This window comes from Ricinus communis, chromosome 8, assembly GCF_019578655.1.
Source record: "Ricinus communis isolate WT05 ecotype wild-type chromosome 8, ASM1957865v1, whole genome shotgun sequence".
NCBI classification, from domain to species: domain Eukaryota; kingdom Viridiplantae; phylum Streptophyta; class Magnoliopsida; order Malpighiales; family Euphorbiaceae; genus Ricinus; species Ricinus communis.
The window spans coordinates 19,451,809-19,476,538 of record NC_063263.1 but is presented as its reverse complement, the minus strand read 5'-3'; the positions used below and the strand labels follow the sequence as shown (position 1 = coordinate 19,476,538).

Sequence of the window (24,730 nt, the reverse complement as noted above, 5' to 3'; positions counted from 1 at the left end):
ATGGTTTTTCTTTGAATAGAAATCTTCATGCAAGAGTCTTTTGTCAATTTCAAACTCTTTTGAAATCATGTTGATCTCTGCTTCAAGGTTTTGGGTTATGGCTGATGGTGATGGTGAAGATGGGGTAGAGGTTATCTCCATATCTTCGTTATCTTTCTTTGGATCGCTGTAAACCGGTCCGGGATATTGCTTTGGTAATCAACATTCAAGTGTATTTGGAACATCAGATGTTGAAAATCTGGGTTGAGTTTGAGATGGAATTGGTTCTTTGTAAGGAGCATAGATAACAGAAGTTATTTTGGATACCCTTCCAATATCTATGGTCGAGGTTGAAGAACCATCATCAGAAAATCTAGAGGAAGTTGACTTTCTGTTGAATGTGATCTTTACCTTTCCATCTGGATATTGGGCTATGTGTTTAAGGTTTGTGTTTGGTTCTGTTTGCTTTGGAGAAGTAGATTGGGTTGCACCTTCAAGGATCCATTCTTCTGGAAGTGTAATGTCTTTCCATTGAATGGTTTTTGGAATAGTTGCGTGGGATTTGGATAGATCTGTTTGTAGGAACAGTGTTTCTCCTTTTGGTGAGTGAAGCTTGTGTTTGGAACCAAAGGCAGAAATCATAGCTTTGTAATGAATTTTAAAAATTAATGCTATCGGAATAGATCCTTCAAGAATTTTGTAATTGTGAGTTTTGATTTGAAGAACGATGCTCTTTAAAACATTTTTATCGTTTAAAGAAATCGTGATATTTGGAAAACAATTGAAAGAAATAGGTCCTTTATTGAGGCTCGACTCAACAGTACCTAACAGGGAATCATAGAAATTTGTAAACCTAGCATCCCTAAGGACGGCTAATATGGAAGTATCTAGACCTTCTCTGGTAAGGGGCTTATTACCTACCTGGACTAGACCTATGTGGATATACTTATAATCCTTTTCCATATGCTTTTTGAGGGTCTTTGGATTTAAGAGATAAATCTCTTCAAAAGGCTTTGAAATTTGGATATCTCTTTCTTCAGTCTTGATTGTAAAATCAGTTTTGAAGAGAGGAAACTTTGAAAACTTATAAATTTGTTTCTTTTGGACTTTGGGTATTTCCCAATCGTCAATATGCTTTGAAAAATCTTCAATAGTGATTTCTTCACTATTTACTAGACCTTTGTACCTCGATGATTCAGAGGCAGAAGAATTTGAGAAAGAAGAAGATCTACAGAAGAAAGGTTCTAAATTCATTTTAACCTAAACCAAAATAATTTTCTAGACAACCTCCTCTTCTCGTTTTAATTTATTAATTAATATATAGAATTACTATACTCAAATTTTAATATAATAAAAAACAAAGTAAGTAATTCATATAATATAAAGTTTTAATATATATAATTAGAAATAATATAATAAAATACTATTTCACAAACAATGTAAATTGATGTATAAAGAATATAAAATTATATAACAACTTAAATTTTATATGCTAAGAATAAATAAATAAATATGTTAAATACATCTTATTAATGCTAAAACCACTAGAATATAAATAATTATACTCTTGTTTAAATTTGACTTGTTTTAAAAATAAATCTTATGAATAAAAATATGAATCTGATCTTTATTTTTAAAGTTTTAATCAACAAATCAAAGTAAGTGTTGTTTCTCCAATTTGCTAATAAAAATTGTACAATTTTGATTGAATGAATTTTAATAAAATAGAAAAATTATTTATGTTTTTGTGAATTACAAGTGTTTCCTTTTAACATCCTTTCAGAAAAAAGAAAAGAAAAGAAAAGAAACTTAAATCCCCATTCTACTTTCATATTTATAGCTTATACTAATGAATACACACTCGAATATAGCTCAATCTTGCTGATCCAGAGTAGAGCAAAGAGATGGACTCCGATGACGACTTGCGGCCGGAAGAGACGGTGCCACTGAGCCAGAGACCGGAGTGGTCAGATGTAATTCCAGTACAGCAAGACGATGGTCCAAACCCAGTTGTTCCCATCGCATACAAGCCTGAGTTTGAAGAGACAATGAACTACTTTCGAGCTATTTATCTCTCTGATGAGCGATCCCCACGAGCTCTCCAACTTACCCACTTGGTTATCCTCCTTAATCCCGGAAATTACACTGTAACTTACTTACCCTTTTGGTTTTCTATTTGTTCTTTTTTTTTTCCTTTACATATTCAACTACTAAACTGAACAGAATTGGATTGATTTTTTTCTATGTTTATTTGTGAATAGGTTTGGCATTTCAGGCGGTTAGTGCTTGAGGCATTGAATGCGGAGTTGTATGAAGAGCTTGATTATATTGAACGAGTTGCTAAGAAAAATACCAAAAATTATCAGATATGGTGAGGAGATTATGCTTTTACAATTATTAGTTTGCTATGTTGACTGTTAAGAAGTCAATTTTTTATTATTATAGATAAAGTAAAAATTGAATATTTTATGCAGTTGGCTGGTGAATTATTGATCAAGGTAGCTCCTTTTTGTTTGTTTTATTTAAGAACTCCTTTTAGGATTTGAAACTACTATCATAAACTTGAGTATGATATTCAAAGATGATGCCTATTTGGCATGAGAGTTGTTTTCATTAATTTTTCTATATGCGTCCTTTCATTGCTTTTTACTAGAGTTCAATGTTTGTTTGACAAAAATGGGAGCAAATTTTAGCTACTTCCTAACTTATTGTTGTGCTTTAGATAGTTCTATGTGTGTGTTTCTTTTGCGGAGGTTCTTGAGCACAAATGGTAAGGTTACTTAGTGATGGTTGATGTGTGTGTGAGCTTTCCGGTGAGTTAGATGGCTTTTGTGAAATATGGACTTAGAATCGGTGGCCTAAACATTAAGTTTACTACCATTCTTCTGTTTAAGTATGTAAGAATAATATTTTTTTCCCTAAAGTCTACTCGTTTAATTGGTAGCTGATGGAATGGTGATTCATATTTACTTTTGTAGGTAAATATCCACTGGAACATTTTGATCTCATGTTGTTCCTTTTTCTCTAACCCATGCCATTTTTAAAAGCCAAATGAAGCTTTGATTTAGTTTAGTCAACTCTTAAGCTTGTTCTAGTTTTAATCATTAATATACCGGTACTGAATGTTGATCCTAATGCTAGATGTTTTGTAGGCATCATAGGCGGTGGGTTGCTGAGAAATTAGGGACTGATGCTGCAGCTAAGGAACTTCAGTTTACCAGGAAGATTCTTTCCCTTGATGCTAAAAATTATCATGCCTGGTCCCACCGACAAGTTTGTTCTTCCTCTATTATCCCCTATATGTGGAATGCATGCCACTATTCTCTTCTATCTGAAACTTTCAGAATTTCGTTTCTTTATTCTTTTTCGTTTCTTTATTCTTTGCTTCTTTGCTTTCTTTTAATCAGGTGTTAAAGTGTTAGAATGAGTTTTTGCAATTCCTCTCTCTTTGTGCAGTGGGTACTGCAGGCTCTGGGAGGATGGGAAGATGAACTTGATTATTGTCGGCAGCTCCTTGAGCATGATGTTTTTAACAACTCTGCTTGGAATCAGGTAAGAATAAGACATTTTAGGAAATACTTTTTATATATTAATTGCAGAAATACAACAATAATATGTTCTTGTTACATCTTAATTTTGTATGCCACATATTTAACTTATTACTTTTTCCTTTTGCATTCAACAAATGTCTAAGGAATGATTCCCAGTACATGCACACTGCAGCTATTATGCATTTCCTGCACCCTACATCAAATATATCTTTTCATTTCCATTTTGGGCTAAGAAATTTGTGTTTAATTTTCTGGGTCTTGTAACAGAGATATTTTATTATAACTAGATCTCCCTTATTGGGAGGCCTGAAGGCCGTGAGAGAGTCTGAAATGAAGTTCACAGTTGAGGCCATTTTAGCTAACCCTGAGAATGAGAGCCCATGGCGATATCTTCGAGGCCTTTACCAAGGTGACACGCAATCTTGGATTAATGATCCTCAAGTCTCTTCTGTATGCCTCAAGGTTTTGAGTGCCAAAACCAACCATATATTTGCTCTTAGCATGCTTTTGGATCTCCTCTGCCATGGTTTTCAAGCAAACCAAGAGATAAGAGACTCAGTTGATGCATTGAGGACATCAAACTGTGATCCACCAGAACCAGACTTGGCAAAGGCTGTATGTTCTCTGTTGGAGCATGTGGATCCAATGAGAGCTAACTATTGGATCTGGCGAAAGAGTAAGCTGCCTGTGTTGGCCTAATTGATTACTCAATTGAGCATTATCTGTGGCTGAATGGTTTCTAACACATAATTCCTGTAATTTGTATTAGTATGAAACCCCAATTTAGTTTCTCTTTGTTAAGGATCTGCATTCAGTCCTGTCAAATTCACTGTAGAACATGATATTTTGAGATTGAGTAAACCTCCATACCGATATCAATGTTGTTTTCGCTTTTATTATTTATTTATTTGTTATATTTGGATATTGAGATATACCTAATGCTAGTATCAATGTTTTCTTTTATGAATTTGATTTGATAGTCAGTAATGCAGGTTGAATAAGCATGAATTTGTTATTAAATCTGTGCTAATTTTATGAAGCAGTGTCATGTATTTGTCATCAGTGCAATGGAATCTACCAGCTTCTAAAAGATTTGTACTAACAGTAGAAGTTTTTTCCATGGAAATATGACAGAAATAAAACTCCAGATGCATACAAGCAAAGCAATAGTTTCAAATGAAAAATTGGCTGCTAATGGCTGCGAGGAAGTGCAGAATTTCTGGTAGCAACATAATATAAATATATGAATAACTTCCATGTGTAGCTATCATCAGGAAATTCTATTTAATTTTCGAAAAATGGAAGGAAAAAAAAAGTTGCTATTTTATACTATCACCATCACTTGATAGTTTTTGTTCAGTTACACCCTACAAAACCTAATTTGACATGTACAAGGCAGCCCTTCAAAGAAGGAAGAAATTGCCATATTTACCAAAATGAAAAATTCCATAACCACTGCTTCTTTCAGGGAAGTCATCTTGTCTTTAATGCTGAATAAATAATCTACGATACAGATTTTGGGGTGAAACACCATAAACTATACTGTATTTGCCATTAAAGTTAATACGCGACAAAAACCAAAGGATTAAATGAGTACCAAACCAAGTTCCTTCCCAGAAATTAATGTCCATTTATCGCTTCCTGCTCAAACCAGACTTCTTCATCTTGGATGCCGGACTTGAGGTCTCCTTAAATGCAGATGGGCAGAACTCAGTTATGCTGCACATTCCACAGCGAGGCCTGAGTGGAGTACAAATAGTCTGCCCAAATCCAACCTGTTTATTCGCAAGCAACGTAGGACCTTAAGTTACATGCATATTTATTTGTATTACAGCTTTGCAAAACTGCATTTATTGATAGAGTAATGTTATGTGTCTTCATGCTTGGATATATGAGCTAACACATACCAGAAGAGGGTTTATTGGGACCCATTCTTCCTTTGGAAGCCAAAGTTGTAAAGCCACTCTTGTTTCCTCAGGATTTGAAGTTTTCTTCTGCCAAAGAAAACAAGCAAACTGATGTAAGGCCCCTTATTAAACACAATCACAGAAAAAAAAATGATAGAAAATTTGAATCACTCAGTCCCAGAACACAGATAGTTAGGTTTTCCGATCAACATATTTTTATAAAATACATTCCTCGATCAAATATTAATTTAACTCATTTCGTATCACAGCATAAGATACTTATCGTCTATTTTTATATTTCACAGGTAAGATGACAATAGCTCTAGGAAAAAGTATTTCAATGAAAATTCCTTTCATATGATTTGTATAGGTCAGAAATGGTGGATAAATTATCAATATGTTCATACACGTTACGAGGTCACCGATTTCCTATCACCACCTTAGCTTGATCGTATAATCAAATCATGCAACATTTATACCGTCTTTTACTTTTATAGTTATCATTTTAAAACTGCATATTTTACAGCATATAAAAGGAGAAGATAAAGTAAGGATTTGAATATTTCAAAAACTATCAACTTGAAGAAAAGAAAAATGGCAAAAACTATATTAGTTTCTGATGGAATGCCATATCAAATATTGCAAGGGGTCTTACCTGCTCTGTACCTGGCCGAGACACCCATCCAAGCCGATTGCAAATGCGGTGCACATGGGTATCTACACATATCCCTTGAACATCATCCCAGGCAACATTCATGACCTAAAGAAGCACAGGCCGAAGTACTTTAAAATAAATAGCCAACAATCTGATAACAATTAATAATAAGCAATGCAATTAGGGCCTACCAAATGCGCCATCTTAGGACCTATTCCAGGAAGTGATAGCAAGTCCTCCAAAGACCTAGGTATATCTCCGTCATACTTCATGAGACAAATTTTAGCAATTTTCTTCAAATTACTTGCTTTTCTTGTATAAAACCCAACCTAAAAGAATAACAATAGAAGTTTAAAATGCACATATGACAAGCAAGAAAAGCCTCTGATGGTTAAATTTATTAGGATGCCGAATGTATACGGTTTTTCATTTATTGATGTGTCCTGAGAAAACTTACTGGGTAAATCAAGTCCTTGATTGTTGTTTCATCAGCTTTGTCAATGGCATCGGCAGTAAGTAGACTATTTTGATGAAGACGCTGAACTGCTCCTGCACTCCAAGAGGACCTTTTCTGAATAAGAGGGGTAATAAACCAAAAAGAAAAGGACCAAGACATGCAACTACATGCAAACAAATCTTCACTCCATCCATAGACAAACAAGCTTTCGTTATGAGCTCAATATTTAATCTCAAATTCCTTACGAGAAGAATAAAGTGAACATTATCTGCCTGTCAGCTAGCTAATCAGGTATGTGATCTCGGTTCTCTACAATCAGTTTATTTAGCTTTTTGTTTCATTTCTGTGTTCCCTGTCACAGCTTGTCCCATAAATCTTACTGTTTTATAAGTTTTATTTATAGCACATACTGATAGTAACCATATACACATAATTATCTTGCTGCCACAGCACATATCGTAACTTCAACTTGAAATACTCTTCTGATAAAAATTCCATATAGCAACATAACGTTTTGTAGTTTGTATAATAAACATTTTTGTAATAAGATCTTATCAGTAAGAACTTGCCATGCGTTACATGATCCTTGGTTTGGCTTGACATAAGTGAAGACACTAAGACAGCAAATCTTCTTTCCTAAATAAAGAGGGGAACAAAAAAAAAGTTTGATGTAAGGATTAGAATATTAAGTCATACCAAGTTTAGACATTATAAATTCAGTAGAAACAAAAAAGGGAAAAAGCACCGGAGCTTCATAATAAGTCAAGAAACTGATAATTGCGATATTCATGTTTCAAATCATCCAAGTCAAGTTAAATGATGATAATTGCGAAAATTGCCATTTAAAAAAAAAATTTCAGTCTACTAATCAATCAAAATAGAAGAAATATTTCCTATTACATATCCTAAATCAAACTAGATTAATTTTTATGTCCTCAAATGATCACAGCCACTATGTTATTTCCAGATGACCTTCAGATGATTATGGAAGGTATATGCCAAATCCAAACACATTATAATGCAAGCCTGCAAATGAGGAGATTTTCTGAATAAGGAAAATCATCCAGAATAATTATGCAAGTGCTGCAACCTTGGAGGCGTCTCAACAGCAAGAATAAACCAAGACTATAAGACCTCCCTCGGCAAATGTACTTCTAGAAGTTCAGTAGATCTAGGCACTCATCAAGACAGTTCATGTATGTACCCTATTACTGAATTAGCAAGGTTTTTAAATGCTTCTAAGCTAAGATGCAATCAGTAACCCCATATAATGAAGAGTTTAAAGTCTATTGCAGCAAAAAGGGACTTATAAATGTACAAACAACTTTATGCTATAACTATATAAACATAGAAGAAGCTGTAACCTAAGAGACTTTTATAAAGGGAAAGGATGGCAAATTATTTATCAAAGAAGAATGAAGAAAAAGAAAACACCTAATGTCTCCCTGTTCTGCTTTCACTATGCTAAATTGTAGATGATAATACCTTTGAAGGAAGAAAACTTCCAGCTTTCTCGCATCCCATTGTATCTACAGGTGCATCTTCTGAAGACCTCATTTTGCGAATCCCTTCAAGGACTATCTCCCAATTGGCAGGGGGTTCATCTATATCAAATAAAACGCCCAACTCAAAAAACAAGCACCATGATAAAACAGAAATTATTTCTCTAGTTATCCAACAACAAAAACGTTTCATCTTGCCTCCTCTTTGGATCAGATCTGTGTGTAACATAGAACATACTCCACTTGGTAACTCACAATGTCATAAAATCCAAGGCATGTATTGGTTATATCAATAGCAAAGGCAACAGAATATAATATATATATATATATATATATATATATATAATGGTGTTTGTGCACGGAAACACCTACTTTAACTATGTGCTATCATTGAATTACTACTACATCCATTTAGAAAAAATTGCATTTGATTGCCAATAAAATGTATATATAGTATACTAATATGCAAAGAACCACGGAGAGATGTAGATATAAAGTCTGACAAGAGAACTTCTATAATAAAAGAAGACAAATCTGGTTAATATATATTTTGAGGCAGACAACATATTTTCAATCTGGTCCATCTTAAAAATAAAAGAAAATAATTTAGTTACCCCACAAAGTAACATGCATAAATCCTACATCCCGAATCATATGTACCACCTCATGCCTAGCTAAGACGAGACTCGGCTGCAATTAGTTGTGAGCTCCAGTTATAACAATTTAGTTAAACCATTAGTTTTTTCTTAAGTTTATCCAATTTGAGTCCATACACTTCTGTATACCTGATGGCCTAATAGTACAAGCAACTTCATTGTCAACAGGAAGAACATCTCTACTGGGTTTTGACTTCCCTGCAGAACCATTTGCATGAGAAAAATCAGGGTTCTAAATCCAAGCTTAGCCCAATGGTATAACAAATGCAGCTTGAATAAGAAGTAAAGAAGATAAGTATTCTTTATCTACCCCAAAAATACGGTCCACATACGAGTAAAGGCATTGCATTAATAATACATAAATTTAATGTGTCTCATTATTAGGCATCTTAATGATCCTTCCTTAATATGTAGTTTTCTTTAGTAGGTTAACCATAATGGATAAAAGTTCACCTTCTATTAATTGAGCCTCAGCATTTCTATGACAAATATTTTATTAAAAACAAATAACAGTGCCTGTACTAAGTACGGCCAAGTGTCAAAAAGGACTTGACAAATCTGGAGTCATACATGCAAAAATAACATTGCCGAAGAGGGTGCTTACTTAAGTAGGCAGATCCATTTGTCCCTTTAAATGAAAAATCTTCTATGTCTGGTAGGGCAGATTGCTGCATGGAAGAAGGCAATTAGCTGCCCATAAAAAGGTACCAAAAAGAAGAATGTAATGAGTTCATATTATCCAGATTTGACTATTTTATTCTTTTAGCAAGGAAAACTAAAAGCAATGAGCATTTTGTTGAAATACTATAGCGTTTCATACATTGGTCATTCAGTATTAGGGTAATTTAGGAAGAAATATAAAGAGCCTCAGAGCATATAGCATCGAAGATGTAGGAACATACATTTAGTCTATAATTGAATATATCATGAGCGCAAACAACTGGAATAATTTCTCATATAGAAAAATGCATCACCGAAGACAAAGAAAAGTTATTTATTTTAAAAAAAGTTCGATATATAGATGAACAACTAATTAGAATAATTAGAAAATCTAAAGTGGTTAAGGTACAATATTTTTCCTCTACATAGTCATTTTTTTCACTGGATTATGGGTCACAATCAATTCTTCACCAATCTTAGCTTTTTCTACATTTGCCATGATATTTCTATTTGAATTTGCAATGCCTGCAACAGCTAGAGATTCATATTACACTCTCAAGCATGCATCCATGTAACTAATGAAGCAACAAGTGGAACAAAACAAATCACACGAGTGATTTCAATCCAGACAAGGTGAACTAAAGGCATTCTCTTTGCCACTGAGAAATATGAAAATCATATTGTTGCAAAAGGGAAACATTTATGACAACTTTCTCTTTCCCATATGATTCAAGAAGAGGTCAGTTCAACGACAAAAACCCAACGTTAGGCTCAAATGATGCAACACAATTAAAATTTGTTCAACATTAAGCAGTACTTAATAAGCATTCAAAACAGACAATAATTGAAGGGGATTTCCCAAAAAAAAAAAAACTCTATTTCGCATTTTATTTATACTCTATTTTATGAATAAAAGAAAACCCATAACCATAATTTCATTGGATTATTAAACTAGAAAAGAAAAAGAAAGTAAAATTGCAACGACGCACAACCATATAGAAACCATTAAAGAAGGGGAAAGAAAGACTGTACTTTCACTTCCTTAGTTTCTACTTTAAGCTCTTTCTCTGCAACTTCCAGAGTCCTTTTAGCTCTCTTTTTCCTCACATAAACCCGACTTGCTGGCTCAGTGGCTTCATTAGAACCTGAAATTTGCAATAAAAATGAAATCTTTTAAGTATGGTACCATAAATTTGTGACAGGACTGTACAAAAAAAAAAAAAAAGAAGAACAAAAAAGAAAAGGATGTGCGAGGAGTTTAAGGTTATTGTTTATGTCTAACCTGGAATTGGGTCTGAAGAGAGAATCTGAATCTCTGTTTTGGATTGGAGGGATTTGGAAGAGAATCTGGTAATTGGCATTTTGTTATATTGCAGTCGCCTAAAGGCTTTAGAAAGGAAAGGACTTTTTAGGAGGATGGCACCATTCATTTGGGTTGTGTTTATTGGAGGGACAGCCTGAAACTGCAATCAAAAAATTGTTTTAAATATTTGTTTTCGGATTTAGGATAATGCTAAAATATTATTTCCTTTCTTTTCTTTTTTCAAGAATTCTTAACTAATGATGTACTTTGAATTTCTTAAAACTCTGTTAATATATTATATACTATACATAGATTTTAATGCAGTTGTGCGACTCAGTGATAATAAATGATTTAGGTGGCAGCAATTGAGTCGTTAAATTTTACAGCTCAATTAACAAGAGAAAATTAACAATTAGTTATCAAGTGGCAAATAGAAATCTTCATGAATCATTGGGAGCAGAGTATCCCTCTCAACATAGTTAATTAAGTGAGTTTAGGCAGAGAGTTTAAATCTTGTTAGAGAAATAAAAAGAAAAAGAGATAAAGTTGAAAAAAAAAAAAACTATTTTGTGGTTTTAACACTTTTATACTCAAAGAGATAGGTGCTTTTTTATTTTATTTTATTTTTAACCAGCAGGTAGTAAAATATATTGATAAGAAAAGACCACCGCAGCAACGATAGTTAATGAGTGAGAACCTTCTTAATAACACTGTGGGCTGCGGAGTTAAGGTCTCAGAATAAAACTTTATCAAAGAAAGCTATTAATTTAGTGATATCAGAGGTTGAGAGATGGTGCTCTAGTTGAATCCACCCCTATCCCATCCTAGTAGGCCTGGAAAGTCTGTCAACTAGGCAACAAGCAAGAAAGCCGAGTCTGCTGGAGGAGATGAGACTCCATTGACCACCTTCGAATAATACCTTTCGCCACCCCTTGCTAATAGCCCAAAGGATGGCTTGCCGGAGAGCTAGCATTTCCAGTGTGAAGAGAGAATCAGAGAAGCACAGTCCATTTGAATAATTATACAAAATTACTAAAATATTCTTTCGGCCCTGTAATTAACAGTCTATGCATCTTAATTTTAGGCATTGACACGAACGTGTCCAATTAAGCTTCTTTTAGCTCCATATCTTCTTTTTTTTATTAATATTTCTGAAAATAGACAATTAAGTTTAAGTGAGGTCAAAACATATATTTTCACCGTTTTATATATATAGAAATATATCATTAAAACTTTAAAATATCTTTAAATATCTATACATAATTTGGACCGATCAATTATAATTTGTATAAATCATAATAAGAATAATAAAAATAGAGTTTCTCAAAAAAAAAAATGCTACTGGGATATATTGTTTATATGAAAATATTAAATTTGTACACTTTAAATTAATATAATTAAAAAATATTAAACTTAAATTATCTCTAATTAAAAAATATAAAAATATAAGATAATTTTTAAAATATACAGTAAATAATATATATTAAATATATAAAAAATGTCAAAAATAAGGGAAAATAAAAAAGATAAATCAATAGATGGAGTGTGAATTCGTTTAAATAAGCCTTAAAAAGAAATTATAATTTTCATATTTCCGTCCAAAAGAGATTCGGACTTTCATTAGGTTCTTCTGCACTGTCAAAAAGTCTATTATTTCCCACTTCTCCTTCTCTTAATTTAATTTAAAGTTATGTCTGAGATTGAAAATCAAAGTAAATATTTGGCCAGTCTATTCTCTGTTTTGAGGAATCCCTCAGTATATAGAATTGCAGGCTTTCCGGAGAGGGCGAGGAACAAGAAGAGGGTCACTGGTCTCTGCCATCAATTGCAGGCAAACCTTCCCCCGGCTAGAACCCTCACTCTCGAAGTCGATAGCTAATATGATAGGCTAAGCTGCCAAAAGAAATAATGTCTGCCTCACCATTAGAAAGACTCTGTATCAAGAAAAATGAGGAAATTCTTTAACATCTGTTAATGACCTCTATTTTGGTGTCTTGGGTTGATGTAACATTCCTTTCCTAATCTTAGACATTATTTGTGACAAGAATATTTTAGGCTTGACCCTGTAATAGAAAAACAAAAATATGAAGACATAATCACATTTCTATTTCTTTTTCTCTACGCGTTCAGCCAAGAATATTATTTTAAAAATTGTGTTGGTGATGAATCCGGTCAATGATTCAACTGTTCAAAAACTGACTGAATTACTAGCCTGATCGATTTTTTAATTTTTGAGTAAAATTACTACATATATAATTTTTAAACACAATCTTTTCTTTTTTGGTCTTGCTTATATATATATATATATTGTTTGAAGGTCTTTTTCATGCTAGGAACTTGAGAAGAAGTTTGCAAGATAAACATTGTATAATGCACAACAAGATTGCTGGTGGTAACTATATTAAGGAAGAAGAGGAATAACAAGTGAGATCACACATGTCATAACCATTTACTAGACATCGCAAATATAGAACTAATACGAACCAAACTAACACAACGAATCCTACTATGTGTTGGAGGTCCGTAGTTCAAAAGGGATGCTTAAATTTATTTGCACAGATTCCATATCGAAAACAAAAATAAAAAAGGAAGTTATGTGACAAGACAGTCTAATTTTGCCAAGGCCAAAGGCTGCCACCAAATTGTTCCTCACTGCTGGGCTCTAATGACAGCCCTTGCTGCTCATTGAAATAGTAACCAGTACTCTCCAAGTTTTGATGGTAAGGAATACGATATGGGCTTTGTGGGAACTGCTGCAGGTGCCAGTAGTACTGGCTGTAACTTGGCATTGTTGAATTTACTGCAGGTAAAGCAGGGGAGCATTCTTGCTGCGCTCTCTCTCTTTCAGAACCCAATTGACTGTCCACTGAACTGCCTGCTGCTTCAAAATGTTGCCTGATATTCTCCATCTCCTCATGTATGCTTGGCTTCCCCTTGTGTATGATCTTGCAAAGTCTCCATTCCTGATGAATGTATAGCAATTAAAAACAAACTGGCTAAAAGAACACTACAAGGCTGGAACAGAAAGACTCTGACACCAAGACAATAAATTTAGGCTCCAACACATTATAAAGCTGTTGTCTAGTTCATATATCTGACTTATATAGAATCTTTTAACTCAAACGAAAACAAAAAAGAAATGGTCATGGCACAAACCGTTATTTTTGATTCAAGGCTATACTCATGCATTATCCAATTGGTCTTGATGGCATTCTTGCGGTTTCTATCATTGTCCCTGTACCTATGAAATGTTAAAGGCCTTTTGCAGCCAACAAGAACTACATTAACATAAATTTTCTTGACATGGCTCGTAGCTTTCCACCATCCTCTTCCTGCTACTTCTCTTGAATCATTTTCCCTCTTGCAACAGTAGTATCTCTCATTATTCCCTAAACTCGGATTGTCATTCCCTATAACAATTTATAATAATAATGCATTAGCATATCAGGTTAGACACAATCAAACCATCAGAAGAATGAAAAGAGAGAAAGAAAGAAAGAAAGCAAGCATCTGCAACAACGTACATTCAAGGTGTTGGGGTTCCTGGTCGTAGAGATTGGTGTGGACAATGAATTCCAGAGGCATTTCTTGCTCAGAAGCTTTTCTGTCTAAAATCTTGATGAGCTCTTCATCAGTGGGATTAAACCTGAACCCATGAACATGTGAAGCCATCTTCAAAACAAAGCCAAACTGCTCTCTCTTTCTTTCTATCTCTTACTTACGAGACAAAACAAATGGTAATGAGTCTACCAAAGACAGCCGCTCTTCATGCTTCCATTTATATAGCAGACTGGCTAACTGTCGCTCAACTAGAAGACAAGAAGCAATGTTTTTAAACTATAACTAGCAAACAAGCGATCTCCATGGACGTACATGCTGATGTCAGAGTCCCTACAACTGTGATATCTTAAATTTAAACTTCAATCTAAAAGCCATGAATTATAATTCAGCTAGAAGCCATGAAGAAGTGTAATAAAATATAATAATTGGAGTATAACTAACCTCAGAATTACATTTATTATACTTGTAAGAGAGTATAATAAATAATGACTTATAATTCTAAAGTTATTTTTTCTTTTATATGTTATTTAATTAGGTTACAGGTTGATTATTTTATTAAAAGTTAGGCTTTTTTTTATGATGTTTAGTTTATAGACATTATTTAATAAAATTTTTAGTTTATAATTATTTATAATATTTTAAAAGTAATAAATTAATTAAATGTTTTTAGTAAATTTTTCAATATTTTAAGACTATTGGTTTGGATATTTTTATTAGTGTAATTATATAAAGATTATTTTAAAAATATTTATTAATTAATTTTTTATTATATAAATTAATACAGTAAATTTAATTTAGTATTACTATATCTTTTAGAATTAAAAATGATTGTATAATTAGAAAACTAACTTATTAATTAATTAATAAAAATATTAAAGATATAATTTAAAATATTATCTATTGGAATTAGAATTTTTGTCTAATTAGCAAACTGATTTATTTGTTAATATAACTAGTTATGTACTCATGCATTATACGACTATTTTTTAAATTTAATATAATTTTTAATATTCTATAATTATTATAATATTTTAAAGTATGGTAATAAATTATATATTTTTAAATTTTTATTAAAAATTAACATTTTAAAATTTTATTAATGCAATAATAATTTTTTTAAATATTTATTCATTTATTTTTAGTATTATATAAATTAATTTTTATAAATATAGTTGATATCACTATTTTTAGAATTAAAAACTATTATATACTTAAAAAATTAATTTATTAGTTTATATGATATTAAAAATATTATTAAAAATATTATTTTTTAAAAGTTATAGTTATTGTCTAATTAGAAAATCAGTTTGTTAGAATATAATATTAAAATTAAAATGCTATTTTTTTTAGAATTAGAATTATTATTAATTAGGAATGTGATTTATTAATCAATAAAAATATATATAAACTAAATTTTCATGTATAAAAAATAAGTACATATGTCAAAAATAGTGACATATATTAAAAAATTTAATATTAAAATTATAATATATATATAATATATAATATTAAAAAAATTTAAAATGCTATTTTTTAAAATTATAGTTATTGTTTAATCAGAAATATAATTTACTAATTAAATAAATTTATAGAAAAATAATAAGGTTACATATAAACTTGAATATAATTGATGAAACCGATGAAAATTATAAGAAAAAGAAAAGCCTAATCTTGTGGGGATTCAATTCAGCTATATTATATAATTAAATAATTATAAAAAAGGAGTTGAAATATTTGGAGTAGAAATAGTAGACGTATATAAAAGTAATCTCACAAGTAAATATTTTAGTTAATTCAAGATATCAGTACATTTATAATTCTTTATTTTTTCATTGCTAAAAAACTAATTTAATTGTCCGAGTGAATATTAGAGATAAAATTGAATATTCTATCCAACTCTTTTTTATTTATTTACAGGTATAATTAGAGAATTTTTATTCAATAACATTAGTATTTTAGACAACTCATCAATCGGCGGCATAATGCTGCAATTGTAATCTTCCCCGGCTTTATTAACGATCATTGCTAGGCTTTCTCAAATTCAAAATGCTGACTAGAACTATAACTCAAGGAACAAAAGAAGTACTAAGGAAAGTTACGGCTCGTGTTATCTCCAGGGAATGCTAGTAAGTGCTAAGACATGTCTATCATAAACCAACCCAGATGAACACTTTGGTGGAAGAAGAGCCCTCATATTCGTCTACTCAGATCTACTTTTGATGACACAATGGTATCCAATATTCAAATAATTTGGGGACAATGCAACAGTGGTGAAGAAAGATACTTAAGAGTATCCTATTTTTCACTTGTCCTAAATCCAAGCATTAATGGGTATATTCTTAGAGTATCCATTATGTATTGCTACAAGTATCTCAAATACATCGATACTGATATAAGCTACAAGATCGTAAATGGCACGGTCAAATATGATATTTAGAACATCATTGCCTCAATTTACTATGCAGATCATTCAATAAGTTAAGTACTGAGTATAAATACTCTGTTACTAGAGGAAGAGGACTAATGATAATTCAGCAAATTATGCTAGTGAAGCAGATAAGAAAAGAAGGGCAAAATCAAAGAGCCAAAGGAACTTTGACTGCATAAGTTGTCGTTTAATGTTTTCAATTTTATTTTAAAGTTTTTTATTTTTTATAAATATAAATACTAAAATGTATCTCTACAAGAGACAATTTCGCTAGAGGAACTCTGTAAAAATCTCTACAAGAGACTATTCCACCAAAAGAATTGATAATCTGCCAGAGGAGTAATAAAGATTGTTCCGCTAGAGGAACCAACAACGAAGTCTCCAACTGAGGAATGTTCCACCAAAGAAACTAATAAAGATTGTTTGGCCAGATGAATTAATAACAAAGTCTCCAAGTGAGATTGTACTGTCAAAGGAATTAATAAAAATTGTTTCGCTAGACTGTTCCACTGGAGAAACCGACAATAAAATCTGCAAATGAGACTGTTCTGAGAAAGAAACAAAAAAAGATTACTCCGTCAAAGGAACCAACAATAAAAGTCCTTATAAGATAGCGTTCCACTAGAGAAACCAACAGCCAAGTAAAACTGTTCTGCTAGAGGAACCCATATAAAAGTCTGCAAATGAGATTGTTCTGCAAAAAGAACCCTTATAAAATACTTTACAAAAAATTGCTTTGCCAAAAAGGAACTGAACGAAGGCCGAGCAGTTCAGCCAAGAGCATTATACCATTCTAGAGAAAGAGCATCATAAATATGTCGATCAATTAAAAAATGAACTTTTTATTTACCATCAGTTTGGAATTATATAAATAATAAGGAAAAAAAAAGCCTAATCCTAAAGAAATTCATTTGTTATATTATATAATTAAATAATAATAAAAAAAACTTGGAATATTAAGAGGTGTGGGAATTGTAGGCCTATATCAAGATAATGTCACCGATAAATAGTTCAGTTAATTTACTATATCAGTATAATTACACTTTCTTATTCCTTCATTATTAGAATTAACTTTGATGATCGAGTGGATTCGACATAAAGTCTAACTATTTTATTTATTTATAGAAGTAATGAGAAATTTTTTATTTAATATTATCAATTTCATAAATAAATCATCACTAATATATTAATAAAATCTTATGTGTTAAATTTTAATTTTATATATAGAATTATGACAAACATTTGTATATATTTCAACTTAAAGGGCACATGATTATTATATATATATATATATAGTGTACTGTATCATTGGGATCCGCAGATTGTCTTTTTGACTTTGGTCGGTATGTTTCGAACTAGACAACAGTTTTTTGTTTTTCTTGGTAAGATCATTAAGATTTACTCAATCTATGTTTCATGTTTGGGATCAAGAAAATACAAGAAAGAAAAATCATTTTATTTTATCAAAAGAATAGAAGAAATACTAAAAATAAAAAGTTTAGCGATTCTTTTTTTCTTAATTTCTCTTCAAAATATATAAAAATAAATATGCAAAGAAAAAGAAAAGTTTTACTTTTTATTTTAAAATTATTATATTGGCATTTAATTTTAAAATACTATTTTATAACTTCATAATAAATAAAACGTAAAATCAAAAGTATAAAATTATATTTAATTTTTTTTATATATTAACTTTCTAAGCATATATATATATATGCTTTTTCATCCTTCAAACACGATAGTAAAAAAAATATAAAAAAAATCTCGTACTTATTTTTTATTTTTATTTTTATTTTTTTTTCACTCACAAAAATTTCAAGCAAACAGTTAAAAATATAAATTAATAAAGTTAAAAGTTTAATATGAACATTTACTTAGTACAAAATGAGCATAATTGGTTACTCATGATAGCTGTTTTACTAGAAAGTTATTCATAGAAAAATATACATTGATTTGGGTTATGAAATGTTTCGTTTTTTAAATCTTTTGAACGAAACTCTAAAAAGATAAATTAATTTTTACAATTAAATTATTTACACGAGATATAATTTAGCAATAAAATAGCCTGAATTAAATTTAACTTAACTAGTTAGTACTTTGTTTCCTATTTCACTGGAATATAAGATTGCTTTTTTAAGTAAATTAAACAAATTTGGAAATATATTACAGGTGGAATTTTAACTTTTTTTTATTTCATTCCTTAAAAGGACTTAAAGAAATGAAGAACTTTGTTGGGCAGATAAAGGCGTAGGAGATGACTTGGACATTTTGTCCTTTCCGGCTGACTGAGTGGAACATAGCGATGCAAACTTGTTTTTCACGTACAGAATTTCATGGAATCTGGGCAGCAATCCATCTATTTTTGTTTTTTTGTTTTTTTATATATTTTTGTTTACATTATATATAATATTTTTTTAAAATTGTTATTTAATTTTAAAAATTTATAAATAATTTAATAAAAAAATATTATATATCACAGGCAAAAATAAAAATTTATTATTTTCCATTTCTCAACTACCATTACATAGGTTTTTATTACTTGTTTAAACATTTTCTATAAGTTAGTTTTCAAATTAAGATTCTTCTTTTATTTATTTCCTTTTAATTCATTACAAATTGAATAAACCACCAATGGTATAACAAGAAACCACCTATTTTAGAGATAATTAAGTCCGATCCACTTTAAAAACTGTCTTTATTCGGGACCGATAAAAAATTTATGTTATATTTTTAACAATAAATAGAAATCTCTTTATTTTTCTCGTCCGCCCCTTGCTTTTATCCTTTTTCTTTTTATTTCACTGTAAAAATGATGAATTTTCATTAATAAAATATAGAGAAAAAAAATCAAATACAACAATTTCTAGATTGCTCTCAAATTTATTCTAACAATTAAGTCAAATAAAATCTCAATTCTAAAATCTTTTAAGGTACGTTTAAGTCCAAAGTCCAAACACATTAGTCAACTTAATAATCTAAATCATCCAATCTGGTTGATCATCTAATTAACGTTTGTAGAAATGGAAGTGAATAATTAATAAAATATGGGGCATGCTTTTAATAAAGTCGTGCTACAATAATAAAGTTAGAATAGGTGCCTAGCTGCCGGAATTAAAGTACATAAATAGTTGTTTATGTAGTCATAATCATGTTTTTCTTTTCCTAACATTAGATGATAAAAGAGGAAAGTTTTTTCATAAAATAGAGAATTAACAGTCATATTTAAATTTTAATTTCCACCTCTGACTACTTAGCTAAAGTTAAATTAGTGAAGTAGCTAAGTTCAAATAACAAGTGAAACACATCAAGTAATTTGTAATTTAGGATAAATTGTATAGATGGTCTTTTAAATTTGCTTTATGTATCAAAATAATTTTTAAATTTTAATTTTATATTATAAAATCTTTTAGATTTTAATTGAGATATCGCTAAAATTCTTTTTGTAGTTAAAAACTTACCAGAAAAGTGATGTAACAGTTTAACTGATTATATCTAAAAAAAATTCATGTCATTATTAAATGCCACATCAATATTATCAGGACTAGTAATATTAAAATAAAAAAAAATTACACTAAATTAAATCAAATAACAAAATAACATCTAGAGTTTGTTGGTGTTCTCTTTCTTTTTAATCTGTTGTATTTCCATTTTGTGTTCTTCATGTAAAAATTAATGAGCTTTGGTAAAGATTAATAAGCTTATGTGTCGACTTTAATGGCCTGGAATTCTTTTTCTTAAAAGTAGTTAAAAGTGTCATTTCATATCAATTTTCCATCTATCAAAGATTAAATTGGATAACAGAAGTACACCTCAATTAAAATTCAAGAAATTTAGCGAGTAATGATATTTAGGGATACAAGTATAAATTTATACTATATTTCATTAAAATTTATAAAAAAATTCATTTCATTTAAAAAAAGACAAGATGAAAGATAAAATAAAAAAAAGTTAAAAGAGATATTCTAATGTTATGGGATGTAATTAACTCAATAATGTAGATTTAATCCAATTAAAGACAAAGAGTTTGTCTTATATCCTAAGTAAATGTAGAATAGAAAAGATTATAGCTAAAAAATTAAAATAAACAATAATGGAATGTGATGTAATGTTTGTTACTTTAGAAACGTGTATTATCATTAACTCTTTGCAAATTAGAAAATATGAGTAAAAATTGTAATTGAAAGTTGCTTTAGTGATTTGTTCAACTAATGTTTATGATATTTTTCTGAAGCATTATCTTTGCAATTTATAATTTCATTCATGCAGAAAAGCCCGACTATTTTCATGGAAAATGTGCAAGAGTGAAGGCTCCTAGTTCAAAGAGCTCAAATAGAAAAGCCAAATGGTTCAGGAATGTAAAAAGATGGAAATAGATTTTCAAACAAGAATATAAGAGATGATTCAAGCATGCGTAAAGAAAATACTATTACAACCAATTAATATAAGAAAGTTTATGGAAGACTTAGACTGGTAATTTATTAAATTCTTTTTTTAGAACTTTTTTTTATTAATCCTTTAAATTGAATTCATATTTTATGTGTATATATACTAATATTTTTATATACGTGCTATGTACGTGAGTGTTAATATAGTTAGACTCGTTATTGTCCACATAATAGAAAATAAAATAATTATTAACTTTAAAATAATAATATAGTTTTAGTATTATAAATTGCTATAAAATGGATTGACCTGCTTGTATTTTAAATTCTATGCTACTCAACTCTCATTTTAATCTATCTAACTACATATTTGATGTTTTAAATAAATTGGCCTAATTTAAACATAAATGTATACTTATATTTTATTTAAATTGACAATTAGTTTACTAAGATTTTCTTTTATCAGTTCTTAGTAATACTTAAGTGATTAATGTAAATAGAAAAACTGAAGTGGTTATACTTAATGAGAATCTTGAAAGAGTTGAACTTTTAGAATTAAATTTATAGTTAATGAATTATTAGTAATATTTATATTTGCTAATTAACTTAATCAACTAAAGGATTACTAAAATTTTACAGGAATGAGTTCTAATTATTTCAAATAAAAATATGAGAAAGAATTAATTTTACTAAAATAAAAAAATTATTTTATTTAAAAATAGAACCATAAGTTATACAACAAAAAACCGGGTCTGTTTTCAGGTCAATTTTTCAGAAAAAGAATCAAAATTTTCTCTAACAACTTAAAACCGGATCAGAATCGAATTTCCAATTTTAGTTCAAATTATAACTGATCTGTGCCAATTTGAGTCTCTTTCCTCACGAGTAGTTATCTCTAAAGTGATAACTCAAAGGTACTACTTTTTATTTCATAAATTAAATCTTTATTCAACAAAAGCTAATTGTTGTTGGTGTTTTCTATTCCATAAATATGTTAATATTTTTTGTTACATCAATATGCATACTTACTATACAAGTAAATCTAGAAAATTACAAAAGCAATATAAACACTCTTCTCCTAAGAATATAACCTTCAAGTTTTAATATTGATGTGTTTAAGTTAGTACTCGCAAGTGTAAGAATTGTTCTTATAGCAATGGTAAGTTCACCACGAAATCGATCTCTCAAGAAACTATGAGACCATTTATTATAAAGACTAATTATTAACACAAAACAATAAAAGTAAATTTGAACACTCTAAATCAGTATTTTTAAGAGAATAATATTCATAAAGTAAATTAACTAAATAATAAATAAATATGCAAATGCTTATGATTTAAAATTATATGCTAAAGATAGTATTTAGCCTAGCCATTTACTTAGTAATCTCCTCCTTTTAGTTTAAGCCTCAATCTAATGAATGAGATAGTGTGATGTGCCTTTTCCTTTAGTCACCCAAACTAATGATGTAACTAGAGTTTCTTATACCTACATAAATTGAAGTAAAGTTTGTGTCTCTAATACATTCAAACTAAATATGTTCATAATAATTACTATTGCTAAATTAATATGACAGTTAACTAACAATAATAACTGAAACTAATAATGATATGAAGGTAAAGAAATTATTCCATAAATAAATAAATAACAAGATTCATACAAAAGTAAAAAGGCTAAACTAAACACTTATGAAAACTAGCATAACCTATTTAACCCAATGATAATGGCATTAAATAGAAAGACATAAAATAATAAAGTAAAAACTCCATCTAGATTTCGAATTTCTTCAAGTAGGAAAATGATTGGTCCTTACTCTCCAATTCTTGAAAAGCTCCTTACATCTTAAAAAGAGTAATGAAAACTAAACTAAAGGTTTATGGAAGAACTATAGAAAAAATAATAGTGGACAGATGCAAAGAGCATATAGGAAAAAACTATCTTTCTCCTTTAGAACTAAGTTTGTAGAGATATATATAGAGAAGAGTCCTCCTCTAAGTAAGTCTTACTAGGGATAAGTATACCAATATAAGTTTATCTAATAGATAAAAATACTTATTATCTAATAGATAAAAATATAAGTATTTTTATCTCTACTAAGTACTATCTCATAAATACATCTTAATATAAATCTTAATAATTATATAAAATGACTAAAATGTCCTTTAGGCCTTGTAAATTTTGGCTAAATCTTGTAAATAGCAATCTATGCGTCTTAATCTTGAGCCTTGACACGAACTTGTCAAATTAAGCTTCTTTTTAAGTATTTAGCTCCATATTTTTTTTGGTTAATATTATCTGAAAATAGACAACTTAATTGAAATAAAAATACATATTTTCACAATATTATATATAAAAATCATATAATTACAGCTCTAAATTAGCCTCTAAATATGTAAATTGGACCTTGAATTTTCTATATTGTGAAGTGAGAGAGATGCATCCAATAGTAAAAAGCAGGCAGTGGGGTCATGTGTTAAGATGCTAATAATAATAATCTTGATCTTTGAAAAGACTTATGAAATGGATCCTCCATTTTTGGTCAAGTTGCATGCCTCGTGTCCAAGTCTTCTCTATTTTGTTTTGAAAGATCAAAGTCTTTTATATTTGCATGGATCATTGTAAGATCATGAAAGATTTGGTGTATCTTTGGATTCAAAAAAGAAAAGTTGAAATAAGTTAACTTCTTTATAAACTGCTGCTTAATTATCCTTGTCAAATGGGTCCATTCATTTTTCTTTTTTCCCTAAAATTTCTTATCCTTGGTTAGGACCCCTCGCTATTTGATTTATTCATTTTTCTTGTGATTTATTGAAAATCTGATTAACAGTAAGTTAAAAGATAAAAATAGTTACTTTTAATATATTTTCAATAAAATAGTATAAAGCCTCACTAATTTTAATAAATAATTAGCATAATAACTCGAATTTGAAACCTTTTCAATTAAAACAAATTAGAATACAAGTTGGAATTCTAATTGCAACCACTTTTAGTTTAACTTACTAGTCGTAAATTGTTTATTTATATTTTAAATTTTAGTTATTTAATTATTTTAATATCTTTAATATTGATATAATATAATAGAAATTTTAGTTTTTTAATGATAGTATAACACTTTTAGACATATATTTTGCATGTAGGTGTCTATATAAAAAAGATAGAGATATTAGATTAAAACTAAAAGTAAAAAAATGTTTAGATTACTATGAAAAGATAAATATATACCATTAAGATGTTTATAAATTAAATAAAAAAATTGAAATATTAAACTAATTAATTTACATAAGTTCAAAGACATATATATATTTTGTGATTAAGAACTTATTTTTAAAAAAATTCATATTATCATCTCATAATTAAACAAGGTATTATCGAGATCTGAAAATTGAACTTGAATTGTTGATTATCGCTTTAAGAAATTCATTATATATTGTATATTAACATTAAACAATTCCTAATTAAATAATAATTTTAGTTTTAAGGAATAGTTCGATAATTGTATTTTTATATTAATTTAGAAAGAAAGAATGTTAACATATTAATAATTCTATTAAAGAATGTCACTTAAAATATTGAATTTAATGATTATCAATTATGTCACTTATTAAAAATTCTATAAAAGAATGTCTAAAATTATATATATATATATATTATTAGTTATATTATATATACTAATCCCTTTAAATAAATAA

General features: G+C 29.5%; 3 protein-coding genes across 5 annotated transcripts; 1 reads left to right on the top strand and 2 right to left on the bottom strand.

Moving 5' to 3' along the window:
* The first annotated feature begins 1,762 nt into the window (after positions 1–1,762).
* Positions 1,763–4,409, top strand: LOC8266391 (protein farnesyltransferase/geranylgeranyltransferase type-1 subunit alpha). Of its 2 annotated transcripts, none has more exons than XM_048378079.1 (5): positions 1,763–2,126; positions 2,241–2,350; positions 3,132–3,288; positions 3,436–3,531; positions 3,798–4,409. In XM_048378079.1, exons 1-5 carry the CDS (start codon positions 1,884–1,886, stop codon positions 4,227–4,229), a joined length of 1,038 nt encoding a protein of 345 aa, XP_048234036.1. In that variant the 5' UTR covers positions 1,763–1,883; the 3' UTR covers positions 4,230–4,409. The 2 variants fall into 2 exon arrangements, with proteins under 2 accessions (XP_048234036.1, XP_002534116.1); XM_002534070.4 differs by having other exon boundaries at positions 1,765–2,126; positions 3,132–3,252.
* A 420-nt stretch (positions 4,410–4,829) lies between these two features.
* Positions 4,830–10,905, bottom strand: LOC8266393 (endonuclease III homolog 1, chloroplastic). 2 transcript variants are annotated; one of them, XM_015728351.3, is made up of 11 exons: positions 10,650–10,905; positions 10,400–10,512; positions 9,312–9,375; positions 8,837–8,905; positions 8,035–8,153; positions 7,119–7,185; positions 6,550–6,641; positions 6,284–6,421; positions 6,093–6,197; positions 5,438–5,524; positions 4,830–5,305 (listed from the first exon to the last, which is right to left on the bottom strand). In XM_015728351.3, the coding sequence occupies exons 1-11, from the start codon at positions 10,795–10,797 to the stop codon at positions 5,162–5,164; spliced, it is 1,146 nt and encodes a 381-aa protein (XP_015583837.1). In that variant the 5' UTR covers positions 10,798–10,905; the 3' UTR covers positions 4,830–5,161. The 2 variants fall into 2 exon arrangements, with proteins under 2 accessions (XP_015583837.1, XP_015583838.1); XM_015728352.3 differs by lacking the exon at positions 8,837–8,905.
* Positions 10,906–13,038: 2,133 nt separating this feature from the next.
* On the bottom strand, positions 13,039–14,404 carry LOC8266392 (NAC domain-containing protein 100). Its single transcript, XM_002534072.3, has 3 exons — positions 14,195–14,404; positions 13,827–14,080; positions 13,039–13,633 (listed from the first exon to the last, which is right to left on the bottom strand). The coding sequence occupies exons 1-3, from the start codon at positions 14,340–14,342 to the stop codon at positions 13,280–13,282; spliced, it is 756 nt and encodes a 251-aa protein (XP_002534118.1). The 5' UTR covers positions 14,343–14,404; the 3' UTR covers positions 13,039–13,279.
* Positions 14,405–24,730: the final 10,326 nt, after the last annotated feature.

Bases quoted from the DNA above. Each gene is read 5' to 3' on its own strand.
- LOC8266391 (XM_048378079.1), top strand. From the start codon at position 1,884: ATGGACTCCGATGACGACTTGCGGCCGGAAGAGACGGTGCCACTGAGC. The intron at 2,127-2,240 runs GTAACTTACTTA...ATTTGTGAATAG, and splicing joins TTAATCCCGGAAATTACACT to GTTTGGCATTTCAGGCGGTT. The intron at 2,351-3,131 runs GTGAGGAGATTA...GATGTTTTGTAG, and splicing joins ACCAAAAATTATCAGATATG to GCATCATAGGCGGTGGGTTG.
- LOC8266393 (XM_015728351.3), bottom strand. From the start codon at position 10,797: ATGAATGGTGCCATCCTCCTAAAAAGTCCTTTCCTTTCTAAAGCCTTT. The intron at 6,642-7,118 runs GCAAGTTCTTAC...CTTGGAGTGCAG, and splicing joins CAAGGATCATGTAACGCATG to GAGCAGTTCAGCGTCTTCAT. The intron at 5,525-6,092 runs GTAAGACCCCTT...TTTCTTTGGCAG, and splicing joins CTCGGCCAGGTACAGAGCAG to AAGAAAACTTCAAATCCTGA.
- LOC8266392 (XM_002534072.3), bottom strand. From the start codon at position 14,342: ATGGCTTCACATGTTCATGGGTTCAGGTTTAATCCCACTGATGAAGAG. The intron at 14,081-14,194 runs GTACGTTGTTGC...AAATTGTTATAG, and splicing joins GGAACCCCAACACCTTGAAT to GGAATGACAATCCGAGTTTA. The intron at 13,634-13,826 runs GTTTGTGCCATG...TACATTCATCAG, and splicing joins GCCTTGAATCAAAAATAACG to GAATGGAGACTTTGCAAGAT.